Source organism: Lepidochelys kempii, chromosome 5 (genome assembly GCF_965140265.1).
Source record: "Lepidochelys kempii isolate rLepKem1 chromosome 5, rLepKem1.hap2, whole genome shotgun sequence".
In the NCBI taxonomy this organism is placed as follows: domain Eukaryota; kingdom Metazoa; phylum Chordata; order Testudines; family Cheloniidae; genus Lepidochelys; species Lepidochelys kempii.
In genome coordinates this window covers 24,898,333-24,914,139 of record NC_133260.1, presented here as the reverse complement: position 1 = coordinate 24,914,139, position 15,807 = coordinate 24,898,333, and the positions used below count along the sequence as shown (strand labels likewise).

Sequence of the window (15,807 nt, the reverse complement as noted above, 5' to 3'; positions counted from 1 at the left end):
GTTTATTGCACCGAATGCAGCATGTACTATTACCTGCCTTGTGGGCAAATGGCATGTGTGTGCATTCGGTGCAAGCAGCTCCTGGCCCTCAGAGACATAGTATGGGCTCTTGAGACCAGAGTGGCCGAACTGAGGGACACAGTACAGAGATCCCACCCCCAGTCTGACAGCCTCTGTGCTGTTGAGGAGGATGAAAGTCTCAGACGAGGAAACAATCTTATAGTTGGGACCTTCCTTCCAAATGATGTTATAGCATCCTCTCAAACAGCATGTTCCTCCTGGGGAAAGAAACTCAGTTATTAGGAAGAGCCAGGTAATAGTAATGGGGAATTCAATTACTGAAAATAGTTGGGTTTGTGAAGACTGGAGGAACAGCATGTTAAATTGCCTGCAGGGAGCAAAGGTTGCAGACCTCACGAGACATTGAAACTGATTTATCTGCCGTGCTGGGGAGAAGCCAGTGGTTTTGGTACATGCAGATACCAGTGACATAGCAAATGGTAGGAGAAATGTCCTAGAAGCCAAATTTAAGCTGCAAGGTAAGGGGTTAAAGTTCAGGACCTTCAGGGTTGCATTCTCTGAAATGCTTCCAGTTCAATATCCAGGGCCAGAAAGACAGGAAGTAGTGCAGGATCTCAATATGTGGATGAGACAAAGGAGGAGGGTTTTAGGTTTATTAATAACTGGGGAACCTTTTGAGAAAGGAGGAGCTCCATTTAAACCAAAATGGACACAGACTGCTGGCATGGAAAATTAAAAAGGATATTTTAAACTAAGGGCTGGGTAAAGGTGACAGATGGAGAGGAGCACATGGTTCAGGAGGAGACATACCTTATGGATGAATTTATTAAAGGGGAACCTATATCCAAGTAAACAGAATAGGAAAGAAGTTGGTAAAGTACAGGTAGGAGCTAGTGGAGGACAGTCAAATTAAAAGAGTCTCGTTTAAACATAACACATGGAGGCAAGCAACTGAATATTGACAAAATGTACAAATGCTTATATACGAATGCTAGAAGTCTATGTTAAGATTGGTGAACTAGAGTGCCTGGCATTAAATGAGGATATTGATATAATAGGCATTGTGGAAACTTGGTAGAATAAGGAGGGCGGGGGGGAAATCAGTGGAATACGGTAATACCAAAATACAAAATATTTAGGAATGAGAGAGTAGGTCGTGTTGGTGGTGGAGTGGCACTGTATGTGAAAGCAAGCATAGAGTCAATCATCATAAAATTTTAAATGAACCAAACTGTACCATAAAGTCTCTATGGATAAAATTCCAAGCTTGAATAATAAGAATATAGCAGCAGGAATATACAACTGACCACATGCCCAAGATGGTGATGGTGACCATGAAATGCTCTGGGAGGTGACAGAGGCTACAAAAGGCAGAAAACCCAGTAACAATGGGGGATTTAAAATATCTTCATATTGACTGGGTATATATGTCATCTCAGGAAGGAATGCCACCATAGCTAAACAGCACCATAAATGAGGCAGTTAGAGGCAAAAAGACATCCTTTAAAAATTGAAAGTAAAATGAGAAAAATAGTAAGGAGCATAAACTCTCGAAAAAGTATAATTGAGCAGGCAAAAAAAGAATTAACAGTAACTACCAAAGATACAAAAACCTAACAATTTAAAAAAAAAATCATAAGCAGGAAGGCTGCCAAACAATCAAGTGGGGCCACTGGATGATCGAGGTGCTAAAGGAACGCTCAAGGAAGACAAGGCTGTTGCAGACAAGCTAAAAGAATTCTTTGCAGTAGTCTTCACTGCAGAGGATGTGAAGGAGATTCCCCACTTAAGCCATCCTTTTTAGGTGACAGATCTGAGGAAGTGTCCCAGATTGAGGTGTCAATAAGAGAGATTTTGGAACAAATTGATAAATTATACAGTAACAGTAAAAAAATCACCAGACCAGATGGCATTCACCCAAGAGTTCTGAAGGAACTCAAATATGAAATTGCAGAACTACTAACTGGAATGTAACCTATCACTTAAATCAGTCTCTGTACCAGATGACTAGAGGGTAGCTAATATAACAGCTATTTTTAAAAAAGGTTCCAGAGGCAATCCTGGCAATTACAGGCCAGTAAGCCTAACTTCAATACCAGGCAAATTAGTTGAAACTATAGTAAAGAATAAAATTATCAGGCACAAAGACAAATACTATGTTGGGGGAAGAGTAAACACAGCTTTAGTAAAAGGAAATCGTACATCATCAATCTACTAGAATTCTTTGAGGGAGTCCACAAGCATGTGGGCAAGGATGATCCAGTTGACATAGTGTCCTTGGACTTTCAGAAAGCCTTTTACAAGGTCCCTCATTAAAGGCTGTTAAGTAAACAAAGTAGTCAGGAGATAAGAGGGAATGTCCTGACGTGGATTAGTAACTGGTTGAAAGACTGGTGAAAGAGTGTAGGAATAAACAGTCAGTTTTCACAGTGAAGAGATGTAAAAAGTAGGGTCCCCCAAGGATCTGAACTGGGACAGGTGCTGTTCAACATTTTCATAAATGCTCTGGAAAAGAGGGTGAACAATGAAATGGCAAAATTTGCAGATGATACAAAATTACTCATGACAGTTAAGTCCAAAGCTGACTGCGAAGAGTTACAAAGGGACCTCACTAAACAGGATGACTGGGTGACAAAATGGCAGATGAAATTCAATGGTGAGAAGTACAAAGTAATGCACATTGGAAAATATAATCCCAACTATATATATAAAATGATGGGATCTAAATTAGTCTTTATCACTCAAGAAAGATGTCGGAATCATTGTGGATAGCTCTCTGAAAACATCTGCTCAATTTGCAGCAGCAGTCAAAAAAGATAATCAGAAAGTTAAGAACCATTAGGAAAGGGATAGATAATAAGACAGTAAATATCATAATGCCACTATATTAATCCATGGTACATCCACAACTTGAATATTGCACACAGTTCTGGTTATCCTCCTTCAAAAAGGATATTAGAATTTGAAGAGGTGCAGAGAAGGGCAGCAAAAATTATTAGAACAGCTTCCATATGAGGAGAGATTAAAAAAGAATGGAACTGTTCATCTTAAAAAAGAGATGACTAAGTGGGAAGATATAACAGAGGTCTATAAAATTATGAACGGTGTGTAGAAAGTGAACAGGGAGGTTTTATTTACCCCTTAAGATAACTGTGGGCCATCTGATTAAATTAATAGGCAGCAGGTTTAAAACAAACATAAGGAAGTACTTCTTCACACAACACAGTCAACCTGTGGAATTTGTTGCCAGGGGATGTTATGAAGGCCAAAAGTATAACGACTTTCAAAAAAGAATTAGGTAAATTCATGGCTATATGCCAAGATGGTCAGGAACACAACCCCATGCACCAAGTGTCCCTAGATCTTCAACTGCCAGAAGCTATGACTGGATGATAGGGATGGATCACTCAAAATTATTCTGTTCTGTTCAGTTCCTCTGAAACTTCTGGGACTGGCCACCGTGACAGACAGGATATTGGGCTTGATGGACCATTGGTCTTATATTCTTACATCCTTCAGATATTCTCATCCCAGTTCACTGGAGCCACTGGTGTTAGTGTGATTAGAATCAGCGCCACATGTCCTAACAGCAGCAACACTGAATGATGTAAGGGAAAGCTAATGGGTTAGGGATACAGAATACAAACAGAAAATCACAAATTGCATCTGCTGCAGATGGCCTCCAAAACGCAGCATGAAAAAAGAGACACACAATGCTCCAGCACAAGTGTCAGAATCCCCAAATGTGGTAATCTGGGAGGCTTTAATGACACTGATAGTTACAAGAAAACAAAATGGCAGAGACAAGTCAGCAAGAGCATCTCTGAAATGCGCTGAAGAAACATTACTAACCAGATCTTTAGCATCCCTGTAAAATACATTATTTCTTCCTGCAGAAATAGGCAGAAATAAGATAGAACACACCAAAACAAAACAGATACCACCATCAAATAAAACATGGTTTTGTGCATCCTCTAGGGGCTATTTCACTTGCCAAGACCGGTCATCCCTCTGCTTGCTGTGCCCATAGTGGATACAAGGTAAAGGCACTGGCTCCAGAGCAAGCCTCCCCCTTAAACACCTGAGACCCTACAAAAAGACCTGGGACAGTGCTAGGAATGCATGGAGCTGGATTGCAGCCACATTTCCTACTGTTCTCACACCCAAGTAAATCTCTCACCCAGGCAGCCCTGGGAGCTCAGTGATGCTCCAGTCACCATCAAGTTCCACTGAATTCCCGTTACAGCCTGGCTATGGGCTGGGAAGCCGCTAGTGCCAGCAGAGCTCCTTCAGGAACCATGCTGCCAAGGCGAAATGCCACACAGGAGAGTATGGAAGGTATACGCTATACATGGGGCTTACGGCAAATTTTAATTGCACCATTAAACAATAGAATACCAATGGAAATTATTTAATTTTTTGGATGTTTTTCTAAATTTGCAAATATATTGATTTCACTTACAACACAGAATACAAAGTGTACAGTGCTCACTTTATATTATTTTTATTACAAATATTTGCACTGTAAAAATAGTATTTTTCAATTCACCTCATACAAGTTCTGTAGTGCAATCTCTTTATCGTGAAAGTGCAACTTACAAATGTAGATTTTTTTTGTTACACAACTGCACTCAAAAACAAAACAATGTAAAACTTTAGAGCCTACAAGTCCACTCAGTCCTACTTCTTGTTCAGGTAAGACAAACAAGTTTGTTTACATTTACAGGAGATATCTTATTTACAATGTCACCTGAAAGTGAGAACAGACGCTCACATGGAACTTTCGTAACCGGCACTGCAAGGTATTTATGTACGTGCCAGATATGGTAAACATTTGTATGCTCCTTCATGCTTCGGCCACCATGCCAGAGGACATGCTTCCATGCTGATGGCGCTCATTAACTAAATTTGTGACCGAAACTTAGAGCAGGAGACATACAATTCTCCCGCAACATTTTACCCATATTCTGACATATATTTAATGCTATAGCAATCTCGGCTGTTGACCCAGAGCATGTTGTTCGTTTTAAGAATGCTTTCACTGCAGATTTCACAAAACGCAAAGAAGGTACCAATGTGAGATTTCTAAAGATAGCTACAGCACTCGACCCAAGGTTTAAGAATTTGAAATGCCCTCCAAAATCAGAGAGAGCAGGTGTGGAGCATGCGTTCAGAAGTCTTAAAAGAACAAAAGAACTCTGATGTGGAAACTACAGAACCTGAACGACCAAAAAAGAAAATCAACCTTTTGCTGGTGGTATCTTACTCAGAAGATGAAAATTAACATGCTTCCAGCCACACTGCTTTGGATAGTTATCGAGCAGAACCCGTCATTAGCATGGACACATGTCCTCTGGAATGGTGGTTGAAGCATGAAGGGACATATGAATGTTTAGCGCATCTGGCACGTAAATAACTGGTGACACCAGCTATAACAGTGCCATATAAACACCTGGTGATGTAAACAAGAAGTGGACAGCTTTATCTCCTGCAATGTAAACAAACTTGTTTGTCTGAACGATTGGCTAAAAAAGAAGGAGGACTGAGTGGACTTGTAGGCTCTAAAGTTTTACATGGTTTTATTTTTGAATGCTTTTTTTTTTTTGCACATAATTTTACATTTGTAAGTTCAACTTTCATGATAAAGACATTGCATTACAGTACTTGTATTAGGTGAATTGAAAAATACTATTTATTTTGTTTTTACAGTGTAAATATTTGTAATAAAAATAAATATAAAACTAGCACTGTACACTTTGTATTGTGTGTTGTAATTGAAATCAATGTATTCGCAAATGTAGAAAACATCCAAAAATATTTAAATAAATGGTATTCTATTATTGTTTAACAGTGCGATTAATTGTGCAATTAGTCTTTTTAATCACTTGAAAACCCTACTTTGAATCCATCTCTGCTGCAAATTATTACTATGTAATACAGAGCTAAAGGGATTATTAAACTGATCATAAATGAAGAGTCAATTTATCCCTGCGAAGGTCCTGTGCTGGGATGAGCAAATAGCATGGTAAACATGTGGTTCTACTGCCTCAATCTGGAGGGAGAACAAATAGTTTTACTCAATTAACAAAAAAGGTGCTTTTCACACTACCCACTTTACAAACTCACCCTGGGATCTGAAAGTTAAACAGGGTTCTTCCTGGTTGGCTTGTGCACTCCTTCCAACAGTAAGAAATCTGCAGTACAAATGCCACCCTTAGCTGCACTTGTGTAACTCCCCGCCCCAATGTGGGATTGCTGAAGCGTAATGGAAGACAAAATTATTAATTCTGTTGATGCGTTAGCAAGAATAGAATCCAGGTACCTCATCCATTCCTGTTATACCACAGGGTTAATGGGAGTAAAAACTTGTTTTCATCCACGGAAGTGAACAGATATAGATTTTTAATCTGTTGAGTAAACTGGTGCCATTTTTAGTCATTGTGGAGCAGAACTTCACTTTAAGCTACCACTGGTTGAGCAACTGAGGTAGTCTAAAACTCACAAATACTAATGTAGATTGCAAAATAAATACTCGATACAGAAGAAGACAATCAGTCCCAGTATAATCATTTGCTTAGACAAAGATTAATTGCTACACATTTATAAGATTACAGCAGCATCATGTTACTTATTTCCAAAGGGAATATGAATGACTCAAGCAGACTACAAAAATGCAAGGAACTGAAGGAAGAAGGACAAATGATTTAGTTTTATTTCTTGTGAATACCACACAGCAAATAAGCTTGGACTCACAAGTATGATGAGCGAGCTGTAATCAAAGAGAAATATGTCACAACGTGTAATTAGCCAACTCTCGTTTTGGATGAAATCCAATTCTGGAGTACTTCATAGGATTTCTCAAAGGTTTCCCTATTTTCAAAGTGCACTAGTAGTCCCTGGGAGGCCAACCTGCAGCTTGTTGGCCAAATGCAACCTGTGTAGGTGACATTTCTACATATTCACTCTTCAGGGTAGAGCCACACTTTAGAACTAGTCTTCTTCAGTTACATCTTCAATGTTACCAGTGATTCAAGAGTGGGTCTTGAAAGCGAAATTCACTGAGGGAGTGGCCTTTGTTGAAGAGGACAGATGTAGTTGGGGACAGATCACCAGGCTCTGTATGCGCGCGCACGCATACTGCGATGAGTGGGCAATGGGAGTGCTTTAGTGTTGAGGAATCTGGGATGCTATTAGTTTGTTACACTGGGTTACAGTAGTTATACTGATTGCATACGGTCAGCACTGGATGGCTGCATTCTGATATGTTAAAATAAATGTGTCTTGACTAATTGGCTTACATTCTTTTCTTCAATTCATTTTTCTAGGAGGATGTCCATTTGAGAAACAGCTTTAACCTTATTAATCAGCTAGTAGAAGCTTAATTACTTACATATTTGTGGGGTGGCTCTACCAATTTGGAAAAGCAGCAGACCTGCCACCGAATTGCCACCGTGGGACACGGGCTGCCGCCCCATTCTAAATGCCGCCCCAAGTACCTGCTTGGAAAGCTGGTGCCTGGAGCTGGCCCTGCACATTTAACAGCTACACAACCATAATATTATATTGTTTAATATAACTGAAATATGTACTATAGCATTATCTCCCCTAGTACAACCAACCTCTAGCTGAATGCACAAAAAGAGCAAAGATGAAAAAATGGAAATAGTTTATTTGCTGCATAAGGAAACATTTTGTAAATTACATACAAGAACAAATGCTATGCTATAGTGTATACTTTTCAATATTTCACAAAGATAATTGTAATAAATATGCATAACAAAACAAGGTAGAAGACTAAATCTGAACAGCAAACTACAAAATGGTTCATCAAGTTTTAAACTTTACTTAAAAATTTCAAGCATGCAATTGCTGCAATACAGAAAAGTCGTCCTTTCACATTTCTTTGGAGTATTTTCCAAATTGTCTAACGAAAATACTGTCCAAAATTAACAATCATTAGTTAAACAACCTAAGAAAAGTAACAGAAAGGTCTAAATAATGCAAAGTTTTTAATCCTTTTGAGCTTTGTCCTTGTTAGGAATTATCTGATGTAAGTGCACTGTGTGTCCAAGCCAGCCTGAGGCACTATAGATTCTGTCAAATTAGGAGTCTATAAAGTTCATAGATTATGTAGCTCTGGAAATATCTCCATCAACAGGAATAAAACCAATGCCATAACTGAAACTGCAAGCTAGAATGGTTTTAACCCTTAAATGCACTGTGTTCTTAGAAATATTCTTCCTTAGTTCTCTACTATTCGCTGTCATTTTACCACATAAAACACTTCCAATTCTACTTTTAATTCTTAAAGACAGACAAAGGCTTCAGTGATGCCCTCTCCTGCCCAAGACACTTGTAGAAATTATTGTTAGATGACAGCACAAATGTCTCATGTTCTCCTGCATTTGATGAAAGAGCAGGATGAATGGTCATTTACACTTCAATGCTCTTGGATATGCTGACAGATCTATGACTTTACACAGTTTTTCCGAGCTGAGAATACTTAACTATGCTTTAGTCTAGTCTAGCTGAATACTTTGGGTAAAAAGAGAGCCTTAAACATGGTTACCTAAAATATTTGTTAATATAGTTTAATGCAAACATCATGTAGCAAAATGGTTTAGTTACAAAAAAATTTCATTGGAGGGCCAATAAAAATATATTGAAGAGCAGATCTTTACAAAAGTGAGGTGAAGAATTGTGAGGCATTGAGTCTCACTGTAAACATCCTGCATTCACTAGAATCCCTTGTTTCCCTTGAAGTATATGTGTTATTTTTTCCTGAGCTCCATGGCCAACAGCAGTGTGAATATTTGCATAGAGAGTCTGACCTACTGAAAAGGGTTATTTTGTACAGAACTTTTGAGGTTCATCTGATTTATGGTTTTACATTCTAAATTAGTTTTGTTTATGTTATAAACTATTGTGTCCAATATTGAGACAATGCAATTAAATATAAAGATGTACGGCATGGATTTTATATACTCAGTGTACAGCGGACATGGTAACTCATAATCCATGTTAATCTTGTTAAACATAAAACAAATTACAGGTAAGTTTAGTTGCTTGATGTTCTGGCTTACTAAGCAAAATTTCACACAAATATCTGCTTTTGTTCATTACTACATGGGTGAATGAACACTGCCCAACCCCAGGTCACATCTGGGAAGATGCAAGGATGCAAGGGCAAAAACACTGAGCAGACTAGAACACCCCACCTCCTTTTCAATATCCAGGACCAGGACTCAGAATGGAGAACTTCACCTTTACCCAGGAGGTGTGACTATTTGTGTCAAGATGGAGTGTTGCATGCTGGGACCTGTAGCCCACCCTGAAAGCATCTCCATATTGAAGAAGGAAGCTGTGAAGCACAACACAACACTGCGGACCACACTTTACATCTGGGGTGGCCAAAGTAACAACAGCTCTGAAAAATACTTGCATTTTGGATATGAAAACAGTACTCTGAAAACTTTGTGGGAAGGAAGATGATGTGCAGATGTGTTAGGTCATAGTACATAGAATGAACAGGAAGATTGGCAGAGACAAATCCAGTTCACTAAAAAAAAAAAAAAAAAAAAAAAAAGCAGCAGGTTGCCAATTTTAAATCTGGTGTTAAGGTGAGCCTAGCTAAACACCATGGCAGCATGACAGGAATCAATACAAACAGTTTGTTTCACTTTTTTTGTGATTGGCTTTTGCACATTGTTAAAATCTGTTTAAGCACTTTCTGGACATCTTCATCCATTTGACCCTAGACAGAAAGAGGAAAAAGTACGTTTAATTCTAGCACCTTTTTACTCTTTCATAAATTTTACATAAATGAGTAGTTTTAAAAGTATATTAACCCCCCAACTCCCAATCTTTTTTAAGAGGATGTTGCTTTAAATTTCTGTTAAATAGTCAGACTTTTTGTCTAGGGTAACCAAAAGATAAGAAGCTATTTTCATTATAGATTTGCAGAAGGGACCTCTTACATTAAAACACAACATATCTCACGTAACTGAGAAATATGCAATCATACCTGCACAGCATAGAGAAGATGCATCCTGTACACTGACACAATCTCCTGGTGCTGTTTCTTTGTCTCCTAAAAAATATTAAGATGCCAAGTCAAGGAATGTGCATGCAAATTCACTTAAAAAAAACACCACATTTTGTTTTAGAGCACATGGATCTCGACAGCTATGATAAAATGGTATCTTTACTTATATAAGAAAACTATAGTGCTCATCTGCATGCATGCATTACACCAAGCAGTATTTTACAATTGGGCCAGCCAAAATAGGTCCCTTTGAAGTGTATGGCCCACTAAGAGGCTATAGCTTTATCTTCACCAGGAAAGTATATAGTACAGCTGTTATTGGTGCTCAAAATGGTTTAGCTGCAGACAGACAGGATCAAACCACAGTGAGCCACAGTCTCTGAAACTGTAGCTGGTTTTTCTGCAAGGAAGCTAAACCACTTGCAGTTAAACAGTTTTCAGCAACAGTTCAACTGCACCCACTGCCACACCCCTTTGTCAGCAATGAGTAGATTTCTTAGTGCAGATGAGGTTCATAAGGGTCCTGTCCTATGGAGCTCTGGCAAATTACTACATATTCAGCCAAAGACAAGCCCCTCTTCTGTGGTCACAGAATGCTGTGGCCCAAGAACCATCTCCCAAGTAAACCTGAAGTTCTGTTTTAGAAACTAGGTTGAGAGAAGTGGGCCATACAACCCTAACATTATACCGCCCCTTTCCTAAACTTATCAGTGGGGTGAGAGAGAGGAGACACCAACCCCACAATAGCCAGTAGCCTGGGGTCAGGGCAAGTCCATGCTCTGCCCCAATCAGACCAGGGACTTCCACATCCCAGGCAAGCTTCCTGACCACCAGGCTATTGGCTATTCTTGGGTAGGAGGGTGTGTTGGCCTCTCACTCATTCACGCTCATTAAAACACCACTTTTAAAGGTCTCGGGTTCATCCCAATGTGGAACTTGTAATCTCAAAACTTTTCACAGGAAGGGAAAACCATTTCTGGCCCAGCTCTCGTGGTTAGGCAGTGGAGGAAAGGAAGCAGCTGGAGATGAGAGACTCCTACAGAACTCTGGCAGCAGGCTACGAGATGGCCATAAGCCTTCATTTTTAAGTAGGGCTATGTCTACACTTAAACTGCTACACCACCACTGTAGTGCTTCAGCGTAGATGCTAACTACAGCAGTGGGAGGGGTTCTCCCATTGCTGTAGTTAATCCACCTCCCCAAGAGGCAGTATTTAGGTCAATGGAAGAAAAGGCAACTCAGCTTGTGCAGTAACTGTGGTTCTTCGAGATGTGTCCCTATGGGTGCTCCACTTCAGGTGTGCATGAGCCTTTTGAGCCCTTGATGGGAGATTTTCTGTTAGCAGTGTCCATTTGGCCTGCGGGTGTGCTCTATGCTACCTCGTATTGTGCTCCCAGGTCACACAGAGCTGGGCAGGCAAACCACCTGCAGTTCCTTCTCAATGCAAATGTCCAACAAGAACAGTCTGAAGCAGAGGGGAAAGAGGGTAGGTAGCGGAGCACCCTATGGGTACTCCACTTCAGATGACACCTGAGAAGTATCCTCATAGGGAGAGGGGACCTTTGGAATCAAGTTTAAGACTGAAGACAGTACAGCAAAATCAAGTGCCGCATCAGACCTGACAGTGCAGACCAAGGCATAGCGTTTAGAAAAGGTATGCACTGAAGCCCATGTAGCAGCTCTGCAGCTCTCTGACACTGGAAATGTTTTTGAATAATGCTGTGGAAGTTATTTGTAATCTGGTAGTGTGCGCTAAAATCCTCTGAAGAGGCAAAGCACCAGCTGCATCATAGCAAGCAATAATACACGCAGAGATCCATCTCACCAGTGTCTGTGAAGAGATTGTGGACCCCTTAAATCTTTCTGTGATGGATACAAAGAGTTTAGGTGATTTCCAAAATTGCTTGGTCCTATCCAGATAAAAGGCCAATGCCTATCATATATCTAACGTACAAAGTGAAGTCTCCCGCTGAGGTTTATTTGGTTTAGGAAATAATACCAGTAGATTAATAGCCTGTCTAAGATAGCAATCCAACCCTCAAAACTGCTGTTTTGATGCTGACCGGGTACCTCCTGAATGGAGGGTGGGAAGCTCTTTTCCTCTGAAATCTTTTTCTAGCAGGCTCGGTGGTTCTGTGAAAACCAAAGAACTGAGCCAGGCATGATCTATGGGGCAGTTTGAGACCCATAGGGTGTATATACCTGAAGATCTGAGCAGGGACCCTGGAGTCCTTCAGCGTAAGCAGGGACTCAACCATAGTTGATGGTCAGAAGCTCTTCTCGGGAAACAGGCGGTCCTCAGTTGTATTCTGGACTCTCTCAGGAATCATGACAACTGGAGCCAGGACACCCTGCCCATGACAACTGCTGTGGATATGGATCTAGCAGCAGTATCTGCAGCATCCAAGGATGCTTGGATAGAGGTTCTGACTAATAAATGACCCTCCTTAATAGTGGCATGGAAGTGTTCTCTATGCTCCTGTGGAAGATGTTCAATAAAGAATGCAAATTTCTTGTACTTTGTGTAGTCCTGTTTGGTCATGATCGTCTGATAGTTTGCAATCTGAAATTGGAGGATTGCAGGTGAGCAGGTCCAACCTTTTCTGGTTCTTCTCTAAGGAACAGCCCTGTCTGTCTATCCTGTTCATTTATAGCATCTACCACCAAGGAATTAGGAGGGTGGGAAAATAAAAATTTTGAGTGCCTGGGAGGAACTTAATATTTCTCATCTGCCCATTTACAAGCTGGCAGGAGTTTGCGAGACAGTCATTGCTGGATCCAGAAATGCTTCGTTCATGGATACTGCAACCCAGGTGGGCATCACTTACTGCAAAGTGTCCAGGAGCTTATGAAGTGAGAATCTTTAACAACCTCAAGAGATATCTGGAGTGTACCCACCACCCACTTCACAGGGTCCTGGAATTGACAAAATCCATCAGTCATTGAAGGTGGTAGAGGCGTGACTGACTCGTCCAGAGATGGAGATGAAATATGGGCTTGGGAGGTAACCTCTTTGTACTCAGTAGCCTCTTGTTCCTCAAAGATTGCCTTGTGTTTCGGATTTGGTACAGGAGACCATATGACTCTAGTTTCCTGATGCAGTGTAGCCAGAGTTCTGGCAAATTGCTGCTGATACACTGCCCAGAGATCTCAGGATGGTTCCTAGGAAGGCCCTTATGGGAGTCGGGATGGTATGCAAGACTGATACCACCATCTCAGACCTGGGCAAGGAGGTCTTTGTCAAAGTATGGGGTCCTGTAATGATGCGGAGGAGGGGAACCTCACAGGGATAAGCAGGAGACTGACTGAAAGTTATCTCCATCCTCCTCAGTGTCCTTCAACGGAGGGGGCCCCAGTGAAAAGAATGGAGAATCCTGTGGTACCAGGAAACACTGGTAATCCAGAGACTGGGGTCTTGGTACTGAGAATAGTTCAGAACCCATAAGCAGTGGGTCCCTAACACTCAACAAGTCCCTGGAGTAACAGCTTCCTTTGGTATTGAGGAGGTCGGTACTGATGCAGCAGTTGATCTGGTGCGCATAGGTGCCAGGGCCAATGATGTGTGCTTCAATTTTGTCAGTACTGACTGAGCTGAGTGGGAAGGCACCATTGTTGAATATGAAGTAGTCTGTGCTGATCTGGAAGCAGATGATACCAGATACTCCAGGATCTCCTTGCTCCATCAGTACCACAGGAAGTGTCTTTCACCTGCATGGTAGACAGTCGAGACTTCAAGGCCTTTTACACCACAGATCTAGCAGGAAATCAGGACTTCTTGGGAGCTGGCTCCTTGTGGCGGGAGACCGAGCTCCTCCTCTTTGGAGCCTTCCCTGAGTCCTTTGAGATCTTCCCTTTCTCAGGCAAGAACTTGGCTAAAGTTGAAAGGGCACTGCCTCTGTCAGGAGACAGATGTATGGGGGAAAGTGAATCATAGACTATCAGGGTTGGAAGGGACCTCAGGAGGTCATCTAGTCCAACCCCCTGCTCAAAGCAGGACCAATCCCCAATTAAATCATCCCAGCCAGGGCTTTGTCAAGCCTGACCTTAAAAAACTTCTAAGGAAGGAGATTCTACCACCTCCCTAGGTAACACATTCCAGTGTTTCACCACCCTCCTAGTGAAAAAGTTTTTCCTAATATCCAACCTAAACCTCCCCAACCTAAAGTGGGTGGGTCTCCTGCCCTGACTCAGAAGCCAGTCGAAGGGAGTGCTCCACTATCATCATCATGTTCAGCTTGGTCTCCTGATTCTTCCGAGCTCTAGATTTTAGAGCCAGGCAAAAATTGCACTTTGGGAGAGATGGGACTCTCCCAAGCAACAGAAACACTTTGTAGCCAACACCGATCAGGATAACTTCTTGACAAAAGAGGCAGCATTTGGAACATGCTCGGCCAGGCCCAATAAGGTCTCCAGAAAAAAATGGGGGAGGAAAATCGAAAACCTCTCAACTAGCTAATTTTATATTAACAACTAACCCTAACTCGAAACACTCAACTAAACATCAACTCCAAAACACGCTGACGCATGCATGAGGCAGCCACACTAGAGCTCAGTTCTGGTGATACAGAAGGAACTGAGGGTGGTTTGCCTGAGCAGCTGTATATGCCTTCAGAGTGCAGCATTAGGTTGTACACAACACAGGTGCAGGCTGAATGGACACTGCTAATTGAAAAATATCCAACCACAGGCTTGAGAGGCGCATGTGCACCTGAAGTGGAGCACCCATTGGGACACTACTCACAGAAGAATTCATATGTCAACCAAGCGCTATCTACACTGGGAGTAGGTCGGCTTAACTATGTCACTCAGGAGTGTGGATTTTTCACATCCCTGAGTGATGTAGCTGGGTTGACCTAACGTTTTAGTGTAGACCTGACCTAAATGTTTTATTGTTTAAATGATTTACTACGTCTATTGCTCCCACTAGTATTCCTGAAAGAGACTAATTCTAGCTCAGCACCACATTAACTCCTGCTGCCTGACTGGGGAGAAGGAACAACAGGCACCAGGAAAGCGGTGTAGCTCAGCCGGTTGGGAACTCAAATACAAGAGCTTTCCTTCCCAGAACTTGGTGCTTAAAGAGATCTGTGTTTGGGGGCAGGGTGGGGCGGGGAGGTGTATTTCATAATCTAGGAGCAGCAGCTTTGGTAAGACAATGCCTGAAGTATGCTCCTCAGCAACCAGGCTCAAGTCTTAACTTTTTTTTTTTTTGGGGGGGGGGGGGGGGGGGTCAGGTCTGCGACTCCTGGCAGGCCTCCCAACACACCCACTTTAAGCACTGCCAGAGCAGCTCCGTAACGCACAGCAAGAGCTTTCTGTGGTTTAAAAAATGCTTTTCGGCTCTTTGCAGCTTGGAAGTCTTCATGTTCTGCTGGACTGGGCCCTTTACTTGTAAACGGGAAACCCCATTGAAGGCCCAATTTTAAAACCATTCAAAGCAGTTCACAATTCTGAGAAAAATTATCATCTTCTTAAAAAAAAATATGGGCCTGTTTGGATAGAAACTTGTCACAAGATTTCTTCCAAAAATATCAGGCTTATTTTAGCTTTTAATTATTTTTTAAAAAGATCTTAACTGATGACTAAATCTGCACCTTTCTGAGCAACACAAAACCCCATTGCAAACTGGCTCTGTACTTTATGCCACACAAGTACACCACATTTTATTACAGCTATAACATGTTGGATCAACTGTTAAACATTGCTCTAACAGCCCAGCATCTCAGAGGTTTGGATATCCA

At 41.4% G+C, this 15,807-nt stretch overlaps 2 protein-coding genes across 4 annotated transcripts in view; one reads left to right on the top strand and one right to left on the bottom strand.

Moving 5' to 3' along the window:
* Positions 1–7,646, top strand: part of RAD1 (RAD1 checkpoint DNA exonuclease) — a 52,472-nt gene extending 44,826 nt beyond the window's left edge. For both annotated transcript variants that reach the window (XR_012158863.1, XR_012158862.1), the window contains one exon: positions 7,347–7,646. The gene's annotated coding sequence lies outside the window, so the exon portion shown is untranslated. The remainder of the gene's footprint in view (positions 1–7,346) is intronic.
* A 66-nt stretch (positions 7,647–7,712) lies between these two features.
* RAI14 (retinoic acid induced 14) overlaps positions 7,713–15,807 on the bottom strand; it is a 134,000-nt gene continuing 125,905 nt past the window's right edge. The window contains exons 17-18 of one of the 2 annotated variants that reach the window (XM_073343703.1): positions 10,046–10,111; positions 7,713–9,775 (exon numbers count right to left, since the gene is read on the bottom strand). In XM_073343703.1, coding sequence (XP_073199804.1) covers positions 9,698–9,775; positions 10,046–10,111 — 144 coding nt within the window. In that variant the 3' untranslated portion in view covers positions 7,713–9,697. The remainder of the gene's footprint in view (positions 9,776–10,045; positions 10,112–15,807) is intronic. The other variant, XM_073343704.1, reaches the window with a different exon arrangement.